Consider the following 20,327-nt stretch of genomic DNA (forward strand, 5'->3'; position numbering starts at 1 on the left):
CCAGTCCCTCCAACCGGCTGAAAACAGTATAAATATGAACAGCATCAAAGTCAAACAGGATTTACTTTGACTAGACTGAGGTCAGAACTGACTTGTGTTCCAGAAATACCACAGCAACAATAGTCAATGTCACTTTTATTCATTCTGAACTTTATAACAACAGATCTGCTCCAAAGTGCAAAATGCAAACAAAATAAGAATAATATTGAAGTTGTAGCATAAAACAACTCAATCAAAAGCTAGTGAAGAATTTCTTAAACTGATCCATATTCTGAGCAGATCTGACATGAAGAGAACAACAAACACACAACCACTTCTGCTTTTTAACTTCTTTTAACTTTCTTCAGTATGAAACAGTTCCAGAGTCTGTAGGCAACGCCAGACTAAATGTGTCACTAAAGTGTTTAGTTCATTTAAATATTTGTCTCAAAAACCTCGCCATATATCTCCTCTTAGGTAAATCATCAAACTATACCTGAATGTAAACTATGTAACTATACCGTCCAAAATATTTGTAAATAATTGTTCTTATTTCGTTATTCGTAATAAAAAATGAAATTTCCATTCACTGGTAAAAGGAACTTAGTTTTACTGATTATACCGCTACTTTTGTTGTTGTAGTACCGCCCTCCTGCCAGTGGTGGCAGCACTGAGCCCATGAGCTCCAACATCTACTTTTTTACTTGCAGTTGTTTCGTTTCTGGTTTCTTTCTTCTCTGCTGTCGTTTATAGAAAACCTCCAACATGAAGCCACGGATCTCTGAAACTCTTTAACTGACGGTTTACGTCTTTAAACGGAACAAACTGGACCTTTAACGGTCGGAGCCATCCGAACTGTTCCTATTAGCTCCACGCTAGCTGCTCGGGCCGGGGTGGACCGGATTTCTGACGGTAAAAGAGGCAGTTGTGGATATTTTTCGGCTATAATTACTTTGCATTCTACTGCTGTGGTTTGCTTCTGATTTTGCGCTGAGGTTTAATTAAGATAAATCAGCTTTTATTCGCTAATTAGCTGGCGGTGTAATAGTGATAGCTGTTAATGCTCTCTGATTGGCTGAAATGATCTCTATTGTGTTCTCTGATTGGCTGAAGCTCTATTTGTTGCCAGATGTTTAAATAATGGTTAATGTGGTTCAATAAAGATGTATACGCGTTAATCTGATTAAAAACCTCAGTTAGTATTGTTTCTTTATTAGATGTTATCGCTGTAAAGCACCTTTTCATTTGAGTTATTTAAAATCACATGTTTGAGATCAAGCTGTGGATTTTTGTTTCTTTACCCTTCAGAGACATGTGTGTGTTTTTCCAGAGGCCTAGATGAGAGAAGAGATGAATGAAGTGAAGGTGGAAGAGGAGGAGGAAGGAGCAGACGAAGGTCAGAGCTGCATTCAGCCCAAACATGCAGGAAAATCACTAACAGCAGCACATCTGGGACACTCTTAGTAGTTTCTACTATTATTATGTTTTGTAGACACTAAGTCAGGAGAAATTAGCTTAACTGGAATAACCGCAGGTGGATGAGAGGTAGGAGAAACAGGTGGGATCTGCTCTGACGCGGCTCCTGATTGGTGGAGCTGCTCAGGTTCCAGGCGCAGAGGAAGAGTAGAGCTGCAGGAGAAGAAGGCGGCCATTTCCAGCTAAAATATTGATAACGGCATAAAGTGAAAGTGCAAGACAAATAAACTTTAATTAAACTGAAACATTAAACTGGAAGACATTTTAAACATTAAAGTAAAACGCAGCAACTGAAAATAAAAAGCATCAGTGAAGCAGATTATTACTTAAAACGACAATTTTCTTCAAAAAAATGGAGTTAAGATGTTAGTTTTACTTTGTTCAATCAGAACATTTTAAAAAGATGAATGCTAGAAATGTGAAAGTCCACAAGAACCTTCAGTGTTGATCAGAACTGGATCAGAACCTGGTCCAGTTCTGTTTAGACATGATCAGAATTTCTTATCTGGAGCGTGAAAGTTCTGATCGGGTTCTGGTTCTTTCAGGCCCGCCGATGCCTCCTGACCCCCAGAGTTTCTGCTCTACTCCAGAACCGGCCTCGGACCAACACAAACCCAAACGGCGCCACCGCTGCTCGCTGTGCGGCCGGGAGTTCGCCGGCCCGGCCCGTTTGGCCGACCACGTTGCCACGCACTACGGCTACAAGCCACACAGCTGCTCCGTCTGCGGGAAGCGCTTCACCAAGAAGGTGAACGTGTTGGTGCACCAGCGGGTCCACACCGGGGAGAAGCCGTACTCCTGCCCCGACTGCGGCGTCAGCTACGCTCAGCGCGGCTGCCTGCGCCGCCACCTCCTCATCCACTCCCCAGAGAAACCCTTCAGCTGCTCCCTGTGTGGGCGTGGCTTCGTCCAGCGCCGCTACCTGGTCCAGCACGAGCGCACCCACACCGGGGAGAAACCGTTCTCCTGCTCGCTCTGCCCCAAACGCTTCGCCTCCCGCAGCGGCCTGTCCGACCACCTGAAGACCCACCAGGAGCAGAAGCAGCATTCCTGCTCGCTCTGCGGGAAAACCTTCTCCTCCGCGTCGTCGTTCCGGGATCATGTGAGGAACCACACGGGACGCAAACTCCACCCCTGCTCACTGTGTGGGAGGAGCTTCAACCGGCCGAGTCTCCTGAAGAAACACCTGCAGAAACACGCAGATGGAACCCTGGAGAAGGTCAGAGGTCAATTAGGTCAATTAAATGAATCAGTGGAAGCTAACGGTAAAGTGTGAACCATTCCACTAATGCACCATGCCGATATATAACTATTGAAAATCAATGCTGTACGGCTAACATAAATATTAATTTTGCTAATGCGTTATATCAACATGGTGCTTAGTGTGACTGCAGGTGTGTCAAATCTGTCATTGCGCGCCGACCTGTTGAGTTTTGTTAACTCTGTTGCTAACTAGCCGCAGCAGCATCCAGTCAGAAAGCATCGGGAGATTTTAGACCGTTTACTGTGAACGTACTGCGATGCATTCTGGGTAGAGAATGACATCATTTGCTGCATCAGTGGGAATGTGGGAAGAGGAACTAGAGTTGATATGTAACCATACTTCAAAATAAGAGCATGCATGAATATAAACTACTGCTCTGAAATCCTAACCACTAATAACCAAAACCTGAACACAGACGTCAAACTTGATTGAAGTTAAAGTTTCCCTTATAGCCAAGGAAATTAGCTCCTTCAAATGTATCTAGAAAAATGGAGTAGAAGCTAAGTGTGCTAAAGTTAGCAAACGTGCTGAAGCGCTAAGCTAAAACTTCTCTGATCCTGCAGGAAGAAGCTGCTCTCTGCTGCTTCCTGTGTCAGGAGCATTTCTCCTCCGTCAAAGAGGCCAAGGATCACGAGCGGCAGCACCACGCCGTGACCCGGTTCTCCTGTGACATCTGCAGCCGCTCGTTCACTCGCTCGTCCCGGCTGAAGGACCACCTGCGCTCCCACACGGGGGAGCGGCCGTTCCAGTGCGACGTCTGCAAGACGCGCTTCACCGTGCTGAGAGCGCTGAGGAAGCACCAGGAGATCCACAGCCGGCCGGACCGCCGGGCCCACACAGCGCCGCCTGGAGGTCCGGATCCGCCAGAACTGGTGAGGAGAGAGAAACTGGAGGGTTTGAACGTTAAACTTTAAAGGGGCAATGTTATGTGTTTTCTATTTTATAGCACAATCAGGACTCTGTTACCTTCAGTAGTTATGAAAATGCTGAATGTATTAAATATGACAAAAAAAAAGTTATTCCTGATTTACCGCTTTGAAACTGCGCCTCTGTCTCTTTAAGAAGCTCCTCCTCTTCCTGAAGCTCCGCCTCCAGGAAGTCGTCCCAACATGGCTTCCCTATTAACCCTTTAATGTTTTTACCAGCATCGCCCTGAGCAATGGCTCCTGTAACGAGCTCAGCTGCTGTTTGCTAATTGCTCCTGGCTAGTCTGAAGGAGCTGAGTGGGGGAGGAGCTGCGCCTAGGAGGCGGGGCTAGGTCCACCCAGGCATTTTTCACAGCTGAATGGTTGCCATGGAGATTAAAGTATTTCTGAAACATGGAAGAATCAAAGCAACACTGCAGGGAATAATAATTAAATTTTATATGATACCGGCCCTTTAAAAGTCACAAACATGGACCATAACAGTTCCTATGAGTTTGGATCTGAACTGCTGGATCTGGTTGAAACATTTTACCTTCTGTTGGTTCCAGAACCCAGACGAGCTTCTGGACGGAACCAGCGCCGCCCTGCAGGTGGAGACCCACAGCGACGAGTCGGTGCCTTCACTGACTGGTGAGAAAATCAGAACTTTGGCTTCAGGGAGCGTCTGGGTCCAGAGGTCTGCTGGTTCTGTTGGGTTTATGACTCTTCCGCTTTGTGTTTTTGGTTCTGCAGACCCGATCCCTGCCAGGACAGAGCCAGAGAAGAACCTGGAGGCCCAGGAGGTCTCAGAAAACCTGCAAACGGAACCGCCGGGTCCACTGGAACCGCCGGGTCCACCGGAACCACCGGGTCCAGAGACCCAGACGACCTGCAAGAGTCCGGCGGCGAGGAAGAAGAGGAACCACAGCTGCAGCATCTGCTCCAAGAGCTTCCTGAAGCCCTGCCTGCTACGGGAACACATGAGGGTCCATATCAGGGAGGGCCGGCTGCCGGACCCGGCCGACAAGGTGACCAGAACCATCAGAACTGTCCAGGTTTACAGTTTCTATCTGATCCACCTTTCAGTTGTTCACCTTTGACCTCCAGATGGTTTGACGGAAGAACAATGAGCCAAAACATCAACAGTTCTCTGTTGATCTACGGAGAGAAATTGGTTTCAAAATTATTGAAAGAGAAGAAAATGTTTCAAAAATTACAATTTGAAAAAATGCATTTCTATCAAAAATACATTTAGAGAGCAATTTATGACATGTTTGCAATAGTTTAACCTTAATTTTTCAGATTTACAAATTGTATTGTTTTCAAATCACATTTGGCATATTTTGTTAGGGGGCGGGACTTCCTCTGATGCGTGGCAGGAAGGTGCATTCCTATTTGTCGACGTTAGCAGCTGCGTTTCTATTGGTCAGTGTGGAGCAAATCAGTGTCTAAAAAAATCTGACAGAAAACAAACTGCATAAATGTGGGTTATAAGTTTTAGTATTGGACCAGATTTCTCTCCGTACTGATCTGGACCTACCCGGGTCCCACACCAACCCGGGTTCTGGACTGACCTGGGTTCTGTTCCAGGTGTTCTGGCTCCACATGCGGACCGGCGGCCAGAAGAAGAAAACCGTGATAATGATGAAGGAGGAAGAGGTTAGGAACCAGTTTACTCACCAGTCTCCAACTGGTTTAAGGTTCTGGTTGAGCCTGAAACTCCTCCTCCTGTTTCCTCCAGCGCCGACCTGGTGACCCCTCCACCTCTGACCCCGCCCTCGTCCCTGATGCCGGGCTGCCTGCCGGTAACCATGGCGACCAGGGTGAGAACCAAAGCGAACAGCAAGAGGAAGAGGATGTCAGCGGTTTGATCAACTCTGATGGAGAGGAAGAGCGCTGGGAACCGGAGCGCCGCGGTACGACCACGGTTCTGACCCAGTTCCGACCCGGTTCACATGGTTCTGCCTGAGGTCCAGATTTCCCAGTAGACTGGTAAAGCGGGCTGGGTCGGTTCTGATCCGGTCCGTTTGTTCATTAGTTCTGAGGTTCCAGTTGCATCAGATAAATACGTACGGCACAAGATCAGGGCCAAAATTAAGACGATTCTCCTCCCAGCTGTGGCTACTTCCTGGTAGCAGGAGGCTACCTCCACTCTGAAGCTGCCGATCTAATGGAGCAGCACTGCTAACTGAGCAGAAAGTCAGTTAGCGTTAGCTTTGGAGGAGCTAGTGACTAGCATGGCTACCCTGGTCACCCACTGGATTGGCTACTTCATCTGCAGCTATTAGCCATGATAGGCTAGCATTAGCTTTGTGTAAGCTGCCGTTAGCCTTGGATAGGCTAACTTTAGGATAGTATAGGTTGCTGTTAGCATTACATTTTCTAGCATTAGCTTTGTGTAAGCTGCCGATAGCCTTCTGTAGGATCATTTTAGTACTGAGAGGCTTTTGTTTAGGAATAAATTGAATCGGGACCGGATCAGAACATTACCAGAGGTCAGAGGTCACTGAAATCTTTCCGAAATGCGTCAGCAGAGCTTCCTGGCGGCGGCGTGTCGAACTCCAGCAGCTCCTGACTGACCATTCGTGTTTCCAGCAGGTCCAAAGATCCGCTCCGACCCGCCGGCAGACGGCCGCTCCACGGGAAAATCCAAGAGCTGCTGCCCGGTGTGCGGCCGCGACTGCTTCAAGGCCTCGGCGCTGCAGAAGCACCTGCGCATCCACTCCGGCGAGCGGCCCTTCCAGTGCCCCACCTGCAGGAAGAGCTTTGTGCAGCACGTCCACATGACAGAGCATCAGCGCATCCACACCGGCGAGAAGCCCTTCACCTGCGGCGTCTGCAGCAAGAGCTTCACCTTCTCCAGCGCCCTGCGCCGCCACCAGCGCGTCCACACCGACGCCAGGCCCTTCCGCTGCGCCGTCTGCCCCAAGACCTTCAAGCAGCTGTGCGTCCTGAAGAACCACCAGCTGACGCACTCGGGCGTCCGCTACCAATGCCCGCTGTGCAGCAAGAGCTTCAGCCGCGCACTGGAGCTCACCTACCACATCGACGTGCACTCTGACGCGCAACCCTACTACTGCAGCGTCTGCAAGAAGAACCTGAGCGGCGCCCGCATCTTCAGGAAGCACATGAGGAAGCACGAGTCCGACGAGCCGAAGCTCGACCCGGCGGCGGCGGAGCCGATAAAAAACCAATGAAGGTCACCTCAGAATCACGTGACCCGAGAGATTCGCTGCTAAACTTCCTACAGGAGCTCAGAAGGGCCAAACAAAGCAGAGACTCCAGCTAGCAACCCGATTCATCGATGCCTTGCTCAAGGGCACGACGAGAGCCGGACCAAGACGTTCAACACGAAATAATCAGATTCTCCACAATAAAAATTTGATCCAAATGAAAGTTTCTGATGAAGAGTTTGAATCTCATTTATCCACAGAGGTCAGAGGTCGTTTAATTACCTACAACTCCCAGATCAGGGCGTAAAAGCTCTTCCCTGCTGGTTCTACCAAATCCAATACAGTCCAGGCTGGTTCTGTTGTGCTGAGGCGTCCACCAGGTGGCGCAGTGCTACATTCTCTATTTCCAGGTTCCTGAAGGTGGAAACTTTTCTCCCAGTTGGACCCAAATCTGGTTCCCTAAGGCTGCATCATTCGCTTTGATCCAACTCCAGTCCGTTTGTCTACTCAAAGTCCGGTTGGGTTGGTGAGGTGTGAACGCTCTCTGACCTCTGACCTCTGGTCCTCCAAACCTCCGTCTGGGTTTGGTTGAAGTGAACTCTGATTCAGTTTCATATCTGAACGCCAAGCGGGCCGCAGACCGCTCCAAAAGCAGGAAGTGGACTACAGCGCAGGGCATTCTGGGTAAATACAGCCAAAGCTAACATGCTAGCTTAGCGCTAGCAGCAGAAATGGCTCCTGGTCTTTAGCCAAAGACTAAAGAGAAATCCTCCAGCTCTAAAATCTGACGCCTCCATCTTGTTTCCATCTGGTGAGGAAGGAAGTTGCTCTCAGTGTCTTCACAGGTTTTTGTGTGGTTTCCTTCAGTGGTTCTTGGTGCAGCGCCCCCACAGGCCAGGAGGGGAACAGGTTGGTTTGACTCAGAACCACAACAGCTGGAGGTGGAGCAGATGTTCCAGTAGGACCGGGTCGACCGGACCATCAAGAGGGAAAGACATCCTAAATCATTATTAATGTAAATGACGTCAGATGGCGGCTGATTTCAGATCTGGTAACGTTTGGATCTTCCATAACTATCCATAGTTAACCTCCAGGCAGAAAAGCAGCTAAAGTCTCTGAAACGTTTAGTTTCTCACCAAGCTTCACTAGTTTCTGTTCTTTGACTAGAAACTCATTTTTAAACCCCAATGTGATGAATATTAGAAAAACAACAACAATATGGAAGGACTCCAGTGGAAGCCATCACCAGGCTGAATTCAGACTCACTGAGAAGAGATGGAAACAGGAACTGATGAGGGCAGAAGTTGGTCGGAATTTCCTCCAGCAGGGGGCGCCAGCAGAGATGTTTCGGTTCATTAAATGATCCGTTTTCACAGTAACTCTGTGGTTCGGGTTTGTTTCCAGAAGAGGTCAGAACCTCCTGATGGGAGCTGAAGCACGGCTCTGATCCAATCAGAGAGCTGATAAGAAAACCAGTCTCTACCTCCTGACACCGGAGACCAACCTGCAGCTCCGCCAGGTGGGCGGAGTTAATGCGGCCAAGCCCCGCCCCCCGCAGGATAAAACCTGCGGCTGAACCCCTCGCTCCAGTTCCTGGTTCTGCTCCTCCAGAGACCCCATCCTGCCAGCATGTTCCCCCAGCTGACGCTGAACCTGCCCCGCAGCCCGGAGGCCAACACCACGGCGGCCGTGGACTGGACCCAGGTGAGTTCGGCTGATTTAATCAGGAGATTTCATCTTATCGGTCCGTTTTCACTCCCTCATTCAATCACTTCTGCTCTAAAAGCTGCGAAATAATCTGAAAAAGGAGCAAAAACGCTCATTATTTTAGTTGCATCTGGAAAAAGGAAGTTTTTCCATTTGATTATTGGAACATAAAAGTTTAACTTGAAAATTCAGTCATTTTATTTTCTTAAATTGTTGATTTTTTTCATATCTTTCTATCATTTGTATCGAAACCCAATAAACATGTAATGAAATGTTCCTGGTTCTTTATTTCTTTTCGTTTATTTTAATAGTTTTAACGCTGTGGGGCGTGTGGGTCATTATTCCCTCCGCGCAGACTGACAGGCTCTGAATCCTGATCAAGTTATCAGGAGTCCCAGGGAATCGAACCGGGACCGCTGAACCACTGCACCGCCAGCAGATTTTCCTCAGAAACTTCAGTTTCCTGGTGGATCCAGAAACTGGATTTAGTAACTTGGATCTCTGACATAGAATGAAGCTGTATGTGCTGCCGTTTGTAAAGTTATAGTCAGAAATGAACAGCAGTCATTTGGATGATTAAACTTGTCACAGGAAAAAATTATAGTTCATTCTTCAGTCATATTTTCACTGTTATTCCTTCATTTAGAAATGTTACTAAATATTTTTGCTCAAAAACAAAATCCTAAAATTAGCAAAGGAGCTAAATTTAATAGCAAATTTATATATTTAATTTGCTATCTGCATATTTAGTGTGAAAGTAAACATACAGCTAGCTAAGTAAATATTTAACTTTAGTTGGCAAACTGAATATTTAGTTAGTGATCAAATTATTGATAAGCTAACTAAATAATTAGCATCTTAAATATAAAGCTAGTGATGAAACTAGTTTGTGAGCTAGCTAAATATTTAGTTAGCAAGCTAGCTGTAGTTTAATTATCGAATTAAATATGTAACTAAAAGTTTATCTCACGTAATATTTATTTATTTAGCTCTATTTAAATATTTTGATCATTAAATTTATTTACTTTGCCAGCGTTATATTTAGTTTATGTTAATATTCGTGTGAGATGAACGGTTTGGGAGGTGAAGAGAAGCTTCGTGTCAGCCTCGGTTCTGCTCGGTTCTGGTCGGGTTGCAGCGGCGGGTTGATTGTGTTGTTTTCCCCTGCAGGTGTACGAAGCCGTCCGGTGGGTCCAGCTCGTCATGGCCTCGTTCAGGTTGGTTCCGGCTTCGTTCTCTGTTCAGTTTTAAATGACTTTTATTTGTTTCTGCATTAAAAACATTTCAGGAAGGAAGAGACTTTAGGCTAAAACTGAGGAAAATATTGTTTTAAAAACCCCAGCTAATTTTAGTTCTGGACTTTTTGATCTGGGGCTGCACAGTGGCGCAGTTGGTAGCACTGTTGCCTTGCAGCAAGAAGGTCCTGGGTTCGATTCCCGGCCGGGGTCTTTCTGCATGGAGTTTGCATGTTCTCCCTGTGCGTGCGTGGGTTCTCTCCGGGTACTCCGGCTTCCTCCCACAGTCCAAAAACATGACTGTCAGGTCAATTGGTTTCTCTAAATTCTCCCTAGGTGTGAGTGTGTGTGTGCATGGTTGTTTGTCCTGTGTGTCTCTGTGTTGCCCTGCGACAGACTGGCGACCTGTCCAGGGTGAACCCCGCCTCTCGCCCGGAACGTAGCTGGAGATGGACACCAGCAACCCTCCCGACCCCATTAGGGACAAGGGTGAACAGACAATGGATGGATGGATGGACTTTTTGATCTGGTTCTGGTTTTGGGCCAAGGTGACGTTTCCATGGCGATGAACACAGTTTAGATGAAATGCCGCCTTAGTGCAGAAGTAGATGAGAAGCAAAGGTCTTTAAAATATTTTTAAATAAAACTTTATTTTTGTTTTATATTTTGTATATTTTATTTAAAGATTGAAAGTTTATAGTAAATTAACTTAAAAAAGCACAAAATGTGTAACCTACTGACAAAAAAGACAAAGTTCCTCCATGCAGAAAGCTACGTTAGTTTAGTTTATCTTAGTTTCATTTAATTTATCTCCGTTTATCTGAACTTTGCTTGTTTTTACCTTAGAAAATATTTGAAAAGAATCTTAAGATCTTTGCTAATTTCTTAGACATTTATTTCAGTTTTTGTACATTTTACGCATGAAAACAGGAAAACCTACAACTGGCCTTTTAAATGACATTTCCATTTTACAACTTTATTAGCTATTTATTAGGTAATTTGGCCAAAATGATTCAGCAGCGCCTGTACCGTTAGGGTTAGGGTCCAATACTAAACCCTAACCCTGTGTTCCAGCCTGGTTGAGAAATATTAAAATATGTTTTAATGCTCTGATAATAATTCAGTCACTTTTAAACGTGTTCTCTGAATATTTGCAGCATTGTTGGTTCCGGCTCCATCATCTCCCTGATTATTCCCAGACTCGGTCAGACGCCCGAGGTCAGTCCCTTCGTACAGGCGCGTCCGGCTGTGCCTCAGGGGTCAGAGGTCATGTGTCTGACCTCTGCTGTCCTGTTTGCAGCTGCAGCCTCTGTTCCAGCTGAGCGTGGCCGACCTGCTGCTCGCCACCTGCTGGCTGATCGGCGCCGTCCTCTACTCTCAGCGCTGCGACCACCTGAGCGCGCTCTGCTACAACCTGCACACCGTGGAGCAGGTAACGGCCGCGCCGCCGCTCTGTGGGACTCTGACGGGATTTCTGGGGAAGTTTGAGGGATTTCTATGAGTTTTATCAGGAAGTGGCTCCTTTTTCCTCCTCAAAGCCTTCACTGTTAGAAAATCTCAGCTTCCTCAAATGGCGGAGAGAAACCGCAGCCTGGACACGAACAGCATCAGAAGCACAGGATGAGCCCCGCCGGGTGTTTCTGCAGAAACACCCGGCTCATCCTGGGACACAAACACCGACACGGAAACTTTCAGCCGATTCAATTCTGTTTGGTTCCAATGGAAGACGAGGAGAAAACTTCATCTGTGAATAAAACATGGAAACGTGCAAAGGAACCAGACAATTTTAAAACCAATTGAATTCAGTTTATTTCTTTATTCATTTTATTATTCACAACATGGAGAGAAAACAAACTGAGAAATCGTGATGTTAAATTAAGGCTATTATTTTTTGCTATTATTGTGATAATGATAAAGATTAAGAGAAAAAAACAAAACTATATTACTTATTTTTTAGGTAAGTGAACCAAAAACACAAATATTGTTCTTGGAAAAACATTTCCATATGAAACAGGATCCTTCAAGACTCCACTTACATAAAACTAAAACTAAGATGAAATTTATTGATGCCCTCATGGAACAAACAGTGAAAAAACTGTAAAAATAACATTTATTTATTATTTATCATCAGTAACTGAAATTTATCCTAACAGTAGATCAAAATTGATAATTTATAACAAAATAAATTATAAATGGTACGACAGATTCTCATCCCTAAGTTGAAATGTCAGCAAATAATGCAAATAGGAGAGTAGTAGGAGAAAGTAGCAGGATGAGAAATGATCAGTTCAACCAGGTGTAAAAATAAAGTTTAAAGTGAATAAAATTGATTCAGATTCAGTTTGTTCAGGCTGGATTCAGGATTCAGATTCAGGCTGGTTTAGATGCTTTTAGCTTTAAAAAGTTCCTCTGAAAGTAAAGTTTAGTGTCTTCTGTTTTCAGGTTTTATTTTTGACACCAGGAGCTGAACTGGAAGCTGCTGTCTGGGGGTTTTCCCACCCCAGCAGCAGCAGGTTTGAGTTTTACATCTGGCTCAAACCCAGCAGTTAAATCCTGTGAGGTCAATAGTCAGTCACAAAGGCAGCGTGGGTAAATCACATGACATGAAAAACACGTCAGTCCGTCATTTAAAAATAAAGTATCTGTCACTTGATGATGTACTGGTTGGCCTTACCAGTTGGTGGCGGTAACGTTCCCTTTACTTGTTTGCCAACCGTCATTATAACAAAGAAGAAGAAGTCTAACAGATCACTGCGCATGCGTGAACAACGGCGCTAAGCGCAGCAAAGCTAGCTAGATAAGGAGTTTTCTCCCATTTCTAACCCTCGGTTTTTCTCTTAAACTTAAAAAGGGAATAAAAATAAGTACGGGAGACGGACCAAGTAAGAAGACAAAAGCTTATCACTTTAAATATATAAATACAGTTATGTTTTGCGTGTAGTATGTAGGTCGTTTCGACTCGGTCCTGTTATAAGAAGCTGTCATGCTGAGTCCATTTGGCCTTTATTTGTTGGCTTCTTCCTCCATTTTGTCCTGATTTGTTGCTTGTTGGTAAAACCGGGTTTGATCTGAGTCTGGGACCGGCGGTTCCTCTTTCCGCTCCGGTATTTCGCGGTTTGGGTCTGGATGCTGATGTGAAACCCAGAGCTCTTTCAAAGCCATGACGTCATTTTCACATCACGTGATGCATTTCCAAGTTAGAAAGCAAGCAGGACAACAGAACCTGAACTGGACCTTTAGGACAGGAAGCAGGTGGGAAAGTTCTGATCTGATCCGGCCCGTTTGGCTCAAACAACCAGAACTCATCCTGAACTGGGTCACTGAGGAGGAAATGGAGCAGCAGAACCAGGACACAAAAACACGCCTGACCTACATTATTGTCTGTTTGAGCTGCTGGTTTAACCCGATATTGTCAGAACCAGACTGACCGTTTTGTTCTGTTTCAGATTCTGTACATGGCGTCCTTCTTCTTCACGCTGAACTACGTGTGGAACCTTTACACGCTGACCAGAGAGAAGTTCAACAGCTGCTTGAGTGGCTACTCCGTACAGGTAGCCATGTGGAGCGGTAGCCATGTTGAACGGTAGCCATGTTGAACTGTAGACAAGTTGAGCGGTAGCCATGTGGAGCAGTAGCCATGTTGAACGGTAGACATGTTGAGCGGTAGACATGTTGAGCGGTAGCCATGTGGAGCGGTAGCCATGTTGAACGGTAGCCATGTGGAGCGGTAGCCATGTGGAACGGTAGCCATGTGGAGCGGTAGCCATGTGGAACGGTAGCCATGTGGAACGGTAGCCATGTTGAACGGTAGCCATGTTGAACGGTAGCCATGTTGAACGGTAGCCATGTGGAGCGGTAGCCATGTTGAACGGTAGCCATGTTGAACGGTAGCCATGTTGAATGGTAGCTCCACAGAACCATCATTAAACATCCATTAAGCAGCTGAACCCAGAAGCTTTAATCAGATTCAACAAAACTTTTATTTTATTGTTTCTGTAAATCTTAAACTGTTTTCCATCTTCTTCTGTTTGAAGTGACATCATTACTATCTGCTTTCTATGGAAGGCCATTTCTGCCATGAAAGAAAAAATGAGAGTCCAACAGGACGTCATAATTTGAAGTTGTAACTGTGAGATGCTGGAAATATCATAACAGTTTAATTTAACACGTTTTATCTAAACATTATGTTGGCTTTGCTCTGTTCAACTCATTCATATTGACATAGAGTAGCTTTATGTTAAGTTGTCTTTCTGTTTCTTAAATAATATTAAAAGAAAAGGTTGTAAATGTTTCAACTTAGCTTGGTTTAGCCTTTAGGAAGAGAAAATCTAAAGCTAAAATCTTCCTAAGAAGAATTATTATTAAAGAAGCAAACAGTCTTTAAAATGTTTATCTCCATATTTTGCTGTAAAACCAGCCGACCGTTAAACATCTGTTGGTTCCTGGATCAGGTTCTGATTCTTGGCATCTTTTCTTTCCTCAGTTTTCCAACACGGTGTCGCTGAAAGCTAAAATGATTGCAGTGTTGTCAAGGTGAGTGCAGGCTGAGAGCAGCAACAGGTGAACCGGGACCGTTCTCAGCCCGCTGACCCGTTTCTCCCGTTTCAGTCTGGTTCCGGCGCTGCTCATGGTCCCGGTCTTCGTTCAAGGGAACCTCGGCCACTGCCAGGTCAACTTCAGTGAGCCGTACAGGTGAGGCCTCACCTGAGACAGGTTAGCACGGCGGCGCCGCTGTTTGGACTGACGTTGTGCTTGTGGAGCAGGTGCCTGCTGATGCACACCGGAGCGCTGTTCCTGCTGCCGGGTCGGCAGCAGCTCAGCCGCAGCTGCAGCTTCCTGCACACCTACCAGATCGGAGTCTTCCTCAGCAGCTTCCTCCTCACCCTGCTGGGCATCACGGTGAGCTGAGGGGTAAATCCTGGGTGTAGAGGGGTAAATCCTGAGTGTAGAGGGGTAAATCCTGAGTGTAGAGGGGTAAATCCTGAGTGTAGAGGGGTAAATCCTGAGTGTAGAGGGGTAAATCCTAGGTGTAGAGGGGTAAATCCTGAGTGTAGAGGGGTAAAATCCTGGGTGTAGAGGGGTAAAATCCTGGGTGTACAGGGGTAAACTCCTGGGCGTAGAGGGGTAAACTCCTGGGCGTAGAGGGGTAAACTCCTGGGCGTAGAGGGGTAAACTCCTGGGCGTAGAGGGGTAAATCCTGGGCGTAGAGGGGTAAATCCTGGGCGTAGAGGGGTAAAATCCTGAGCGTAGAGGGGTAAAATCCTGAGCGTAGAGGGGTAAAATCCTGAGCGTAGAGGGGTAAAATCCTGAGCGTAGAGGGGTAAAATCCTGAGCGTAGAGGGGTAAAATCCTGGGCGTAGAGGGGTAAAATCCTGGGCGTAGAGGGGTAAATCCTGGGCGTAGAGGGGTAAATCCTGGGTGTAGAGGGGTAAATCCTGGGCGTAGAGGGGTAAAATCCTGTCTCCAGGGACAGGATCGGGTTTCAAGGCTTCATTAATGAAAGGAACTGACCTCTGACCCGGTTCCTGACCCGTCCACTCAGGTCTTATGATGTTTGTTTTGGATTGGCTGTACTGAAACGAGTTTCATTGTGCTTCTGTACGATGACGATAAAGGCCGGTTCTGGTTCCGGTTCCAGGTTCTGGTAGTCAAGGCGCGGTGCGTCTACCGGCGGGCGGTGACTTCCAGCGGTTACCTAGGCAACGAGCAGTGGGCCTTGTTCCGGGTGATGGACCTGCGGATGCTGCTGTACCCACTGGTGTTCGTGTTCTGCTGGGGTCCAGGTGTGTTCCGGTTCTGACCCGTGACACTCGCCGCTCGGTGTGGTGGTTGCTAGGGGCGACGGCGCCTCATTCACTCTGTGCGTTCTGTTTCAGCCGTGGCGCTGGCGGTCCTGCGGGTGGCGAAGCCGTCGACAGGTCACGGTGTGGCGGGCGTCTGCCTCTACATATCTGAGGTCAGTGCGCCGCGCTCTGCGCCGATCGGGTCGCTCCGGGCCGATACCTGGAGCTCCGACTGATCAGGCTTCACTTTTTAATCCAGGGATGTTTTGTGATTTTTAAAGGGCCAGTTTCAGATTTTCCATCATGTTATATTTATTGCTCATCAGAAACATACAGTTAGTCCTCTGATCTCCATGGCAACCATTCAGCTGGGTGGGCCTAACCCCGCCTCTGAGGCGCAGCTCCTCCCCCACTCAGCTCCTTCAGACTAGCCAGCAGCAATTAGCAAACAGCTGCTGAGCTCCTTATAGGAGCAACGCTGGTAAAAACATTAAAGGGTTAATAGAGGAGCCATGTTGGATGACTTCCTGGAGGCGGAGCTTCTTAAAGGGACAGAGGCCCAAATTCAAGGCGCTAAATCAGGAAGTCAGTTTTCCTTTAAGTCATATTTAATAACATTTCTATGACAACTGAAGGTAACAGTTGCTTGAAAAACATAAAACTGCAAAGTTTAAATGAATTGTTGGTAAAATCCAGATGTTTGGTTCAGGAAGAAAAGTTCAAAAAACAAAGAAATGTTGCTCATCTGCACTGTAAATAATGATTGGAACAGAAAACTGAACGTTGTCAGCTGGAGCTTCTTAAAGGGACAGAGATCCAATTTCAAGAAGTAATTTTTATAGCAGCTGAAGGTGACATAGTCAGAAAGTGAAAACACCTGATGCTGCCTCTTTAAGGTCACTTTGTGTTATTTTTGTTCCCGTTTCTGTTCTTAAAGTGACGGTGTGTATTTTCCAGGCCTTCACTTCGGCCTCTCAGGGTTTCCTCAACTGTCTGGTGTACGGCTGGACGCGCCTGCACCTCCGCCGCGCCGGCCTGTCCTTCTTCTGCAGAGACGTGGACACGCAGACGCCGCTGCTGCGCTCCCAGCAGACCAGGAACTATCTCACCTGAGGGGGCGAGCGGCTCAGCAGCGGGTGGGGGTGGGGGCTTTTCTGCTGCTTTCTGCCACAGAGGCTCGAGGCGTTAACTTTCGCTTTCCACCGGAGGAAAAACTCCGCGGCTGCATCTTCCACCTCTGGTCCTGAACCACCGAGGCGAGGAAAGAGGAAGAGGAAGAGCGAAGGGGGTTGAGAATGGTTGCTCAGTCGAGCTCTGTCAGCGACCTCTGACCTCAGGAAGTGAAATCATCAGTTTGGGCTGAAATGCTTTTATTTTGTAGTTTTTAAGCTAATAAAGTTGCTTCAGTGACCAGAAATCACCTGAAAGGTTTTTACAAACTGCTTTAAATTTACATTTTTAATTGTTTCATTTATTTTGCAGATTTTCTTTCTGGAAGTTGGCAGAATAAATAAAAATGACAATTATTAAGTTTTAAATAAATTATTGATGCAACACAAGAAAAAAATGTGAACTGGAAAAAAATCAAACTATTTGAAAATGTAAAAATCCCAACAATCTACTAAATATAAAATTTATTCTGATTTTATTTTCACTCTTTCAACTTGTATTACAATTTCATTCTTGTGTTTTTATGACTCATTTTATTTTACTGTTCCGGCTTTCTTGTATTATTTTATTTTATTTATCTTTATTCTCTCATTATGAAATTATCACTTTATTTTTGTAATTTGAAGAAAAGTTTGGACTTGTTAATTGTTGCATTTATTTTTCACCTTTTCTTTACATCTTGTCATTTTTATGTTTCAGAACTAATAAAAATTATTGATGGAAACAGATTAAAAAAATCAAATGAACTGTAAAACGTCAAACTGGTCGGTCGTTGGTTAAAGATGAAAAAATCAGATGCAGTTCAGATGCTTATTGTTGCATAAACGTCGAAGACAGATAATATCTGAAAACTGAAACTTTATAGATATCGTAAATTAAACTGAAAACGTGTTCATGCTCAGAGCCGGCTGCCCCTCCCCAGCCTGTTTCCATCAGAGAGCAGCGGCTCTTCACTTCCTCTGCTCACCATCCTGAAGCAAAATTCAGACATTTTGACCTAAATCATGAAACGAACCTCAGAGACCCGCAGCCTGCAGCTTCTCAACCATCTCTGTTGGTTCTGTTCGTCTGGACCGGGCCGACCGGAACCAGAGTTCCTTCCCTCTACCTGCCGGACAGGTGAGACACACCTGGCCCTCTCGGGTCTGGCTGCGGACCAGCAGAGCTCTGCGGCGCCCCCTGCTGGACACTCTGCGTGTCACATTCTGCTGGAAATTCTTTTCAAGATGCGGTTTGTTGGTCTGATATATTTATTTTCTAACTGTTTTATTTTGAGAAAATTCTCGGTTGATTGAAAATAATTTAAATCTAAATCTTACAGGGGTATGAATACTTCTGAGCTCAGGTTTGTGTGGATCAGAGAAAATTCAACAAAAACAAAATATTTGTTTTTAAAGTGAATTTCAGTTGAAAGTTGAGTCAGAGGATGGAAACATGACTGTAGCTGGAGTCACAGGCCCCAGTTAGCCCCAGTTGGCCCCTCTTGGACCAGGTACTAAGTATTTTCCAGAACATAAGGTGTTTAGAACCGGAACATGTTTTGGTTCTGAGCCAATCAATTTCTGCTGCTTTGCGCCCTCTAGTGGAATAAAAATGACACAACACGTTCAGGCTTCAGTTTTATTATGAGAAATGATGAAAATTCACTGATTCATGATGTTGGTACAGGCATTGTGGCAGTTATCCCCGAACAGCCGGTAGTTCGGGCCTCCGGCTCCAACCAGGTCCGACACCGTTTTGGTTCCCCTGAAGTTCTTGGACTTGATGACCTGCAGACAGGAAGCGGGTCCATCAATTAATGACGTCATGGTTACCCAGATGTTCGGACAAACGAAGCACCAACAGCATGGCGCCATGAGGACGTCTCTGGAGCTTCCTTTCAAGATTCTCCGATACAGAAGCTCAGTGAGGACAAACTTAAACGATGGTTGAAGGCAGAGGACTCAAAGTGAGCGGAAAGAAGGCAGCGTTGGTTCAAAGAAAGCTTTTCTCTTTCTAGCTAACACTAACTTATCTGGGCCTACGTTACCAAGTTCCCGCTCGGCTCAGAAATCGCCTCGGTGTTGGTTAAACATTGATTCATTAATGGTTTACAGTTAATTTTTCCAGTTAAGTATCACTTGAGAAAAATCTGTGACTCGATTGGATCTCCTGTCCTGCCACGGTGAGCAGCGCTCATGCAGAAACATGCAGCTTGTCCACAGTCACTGGTCTCAAAAACCAGTCCAAACTGGTTCTGGACTGGGGAAAGTCAGGCTTCTAGAACGTTCTTCCAGAAGCTCCGACCTCAACGTCAGTTAACAGTTGGATCCCAGAAACCCAACCAGTCTAAACAGCGTTTACCAGTCCTGCTGCTTGTTGACGGTGTGTGGTCTTTAGCCACCACCGAACACTTGGTGGCGCTGTTGTACCTCAGATGTTTGGTGTGTTTGCTGCTCACCTCCCAGTTGGAGCTCATGTGTCCAGCGTCGGTCGCCACCGTCTGGGAGGAAATCCCGTATCCGCCTCCTTTATGGATCAACCACCGAGATCCGTCAGCCAGAGTCACTCTGCAGAGGAACCACAGCACCTCTCAAGGTTACACAGCCGCCATTTTGTTTGCTAGCTATCCGCTAGGACCTTCTCAGAGAAGTACACTGGCGATCAAACAGAACCATGAGTTTGGGTTTATGGTAAAAATGCCTAAATTCTCTTTAATGTTTAATTTACCTCTGATTGCTATGACTAACTTCACCACAAGATGGCGGTACTTACTCGATACCGGCCCTTTAACTCCTGAAACATTGAAACGACACCAGAGAGAAAACGGATCAGCTGTTTGGATCAGTTCTGACCCGAACAAATCAGAACCGGATCCAACGACTCAAACCGGGTTTAAATGACAGATCTGAGAAACAGACCAGGAGGAACCAGGAGCTCTCAGGATCAGTTACCATGACGACACAGATGATGCTCATCCCTACATTACAATGTCACCAGCTGACCTTTGAACCCACGTTAGGACAGATACATGTGTGGATGGGTCACAACGTCCTGAACAGAAACAAAACTGAAGGTAAGAGGAACGATCTAGAGTTATAGATCTAGAGTTTTATATCTAGAGTTACAGGTTCTAGATTTATAGATCTAGAGTTGTATATCTAGAGTTGTAGGTTCTAAATTTATAGATCTAGAGTTGTATATCTAGAGTTATAGGTTCTAGATGTATGGATCTAGAGTTTTATATCTAGAGTTACAGGTTCTAGATTTATAGATCTAGAGTTGTATATCTAGAGTTGTAGGTTCTAGATTTATAGATCTAGAGTTGTATATCTAGAGTTATAGGTTCTAGATGTATGGATCTAGAGTTATAGATCTAGAGTTATGGATGTAGTTGTAGGTTCTAGATTTATAGATTCTACATTTATAGCTCTAAAGTTATAGATCTAGAGATATAGATCTAAAGCTGTGGATCTAGATTCTAGATTTATAGATCTGGAGTTATAGATCTGGAGTCAGCTTCAGTTCTTCCAGCTGGAAACTAGAAATCAGGATGACCTCTGACCTTCAGAGCCACATAAAGACGTTCTATCAGCTGAAGAACTTTTCCAGGATTAAAGATCTGCTGCTCCTGGTTCTGGTTCTGCTGTGCATCT

At 45.7% G+C, this 20,327-nt stretch overlaps 3 protein-coding genes across 5 annotated transcripts in view; all 3 read left to right on the forward strand.

Annotated features, from left to right (window-relative positions):
• The window catches only part of LOC114138560 (sodium bicarbonate cotransporter 3-like), a 48,227-nt gene extending 38,134 nt beyond the window's left edge, over positions 1–10,093 (forward strand). The window contains exon 26 of the transcript XR_003594233.1: positions 10,076–10,093. The gene's annotated coding sequence lies outside the window, so the exon portion shown is untranslated. The remainder of the gene's footprint in view (positions 1–10,075) is intronic.
• On the forward strand, positions 620–7,020 carry LOC114138639 (endothelial zinc finger protein induced by tumor necrosis factor alpha-like). 3 transcript variants are annotated; one of them, XM_028008035.1, is made up of 9 exons: positions 620–891; positions 1,310–1,375; positions 2,001–2,674; positions 3,283–3,591; positions 4,194–4,275; positions 4,378–4,652; positions 5,215–5,283; positions 5,366–5,540; positions 6,223–7,020. In XM_028008035.1, exons 2-9 carry the CDS (start codon positions 1,318–1,320, stop codon positions 6,819–6,821), a joined length of 2,241 nt encoding a protein of 746 aa, XP_027863836.1. In that variant the 5' UTR covers positions 620–891; positions 1,310–1,317; the 3' UTR covers positions 6,822–7,020. The 3 variants fall into 3 exon arrangements, with proteins under 3 accessions (XP_027863836.1, XP_027863829.1, XP_027863821.1); XM_028008028.1 differs by having other exon boundaries at positions 621–891; positions 1,288–1,375; positions 6,220–7,020; XM_028008020.1 differs by having other exon boundaries at positions 621–891; positions 6,220–7,020.
• On the forward strand, positions 7,712–16,942 carry tmem116 (transmembrane protein 116). Its single transcript, XM_028008119.1, has 11 exons — positions 7,712–8,501; positions 9,675–9,721; positions 10,897–10,957; positions 11,040–11,171; positions 13,186–13,290; positions 14,223–14,272; positions 14,348–14,431; positions 14,503–14,638; positions 15,378–15,522; positions 15,616–15,695; positions 16,480–16,942. The coding sequence occupies exons 1-11, from the start codon at positions 8,427–8,429 to the stop codon at positions 16,633–16,635; spliced, it is 1,071 nt and encodes a 356-aa protein (XP_027863920.1). The 5' UTR covers positions 7,712–8,426; the 3' UTR covers positions 16,636–16,942.
• Positions 16,943–20,327: the final 3,385 nt, after the last annotated feature.

Source organism: Xiphophorus couchianus, chromosome 3, assembly GCF_001444195.1.
Source record: "Xiphophorus couchianus chromosome 3, X_couchianus-1.0, whole genome shotgun sequence".
NCBI classification, from domain to species: Eukaryota; Metazoa; Chordata; class Actinopteri; order Cyprinodontiformes; family Poeciliidae; genus Xiphophorus; species Xiphophorus couchianus.

Coding starts and splice junctions, on each gene's coding strand:
- tmem116 (XM_028008119.1), top strand. CDS start 8,427: ATGTTCCCCCAGCTGACGCTGAACCTGCCCCGCAGCCCGGAGGCCAAC. Junction 9,722..10,896: donor CTCGTCATGGCCTCGTTCAG/GTTGGTTCCGGC, acceptor GAATATTTGCAG/CATTGTTGGTTCCGGCTCCA. Junction 13,291..14,222: donor TGAGTGGCTACTCCGTACAG/GTAGCCATGTGG, acceptor TTCTTTCCTCAG/TTTTCCAACACGGTGTCGCT.
- LOC114138639 (XM_028008028.1), top strand. CDS start 1,318: ATGAGAGAAGAGATGAATGAAGTGAAGGTGGAAGAGGAGGAGGAAGGA. Junction 2,675..3,282: donor CAGATGGAACCCTGGAGAAG/GTCAGAGGTCAA, acceptor CTGATCCTGCAG/GAAGAAGCTGCTCTCTGCTG. Junction 4,653..5,214: donor TGCCGGACCCGGCCGACAAG/GTGACCAGAACC, acceptor GTTCTGTTCCAG/GTGTTCTGGCTCCACATGCG.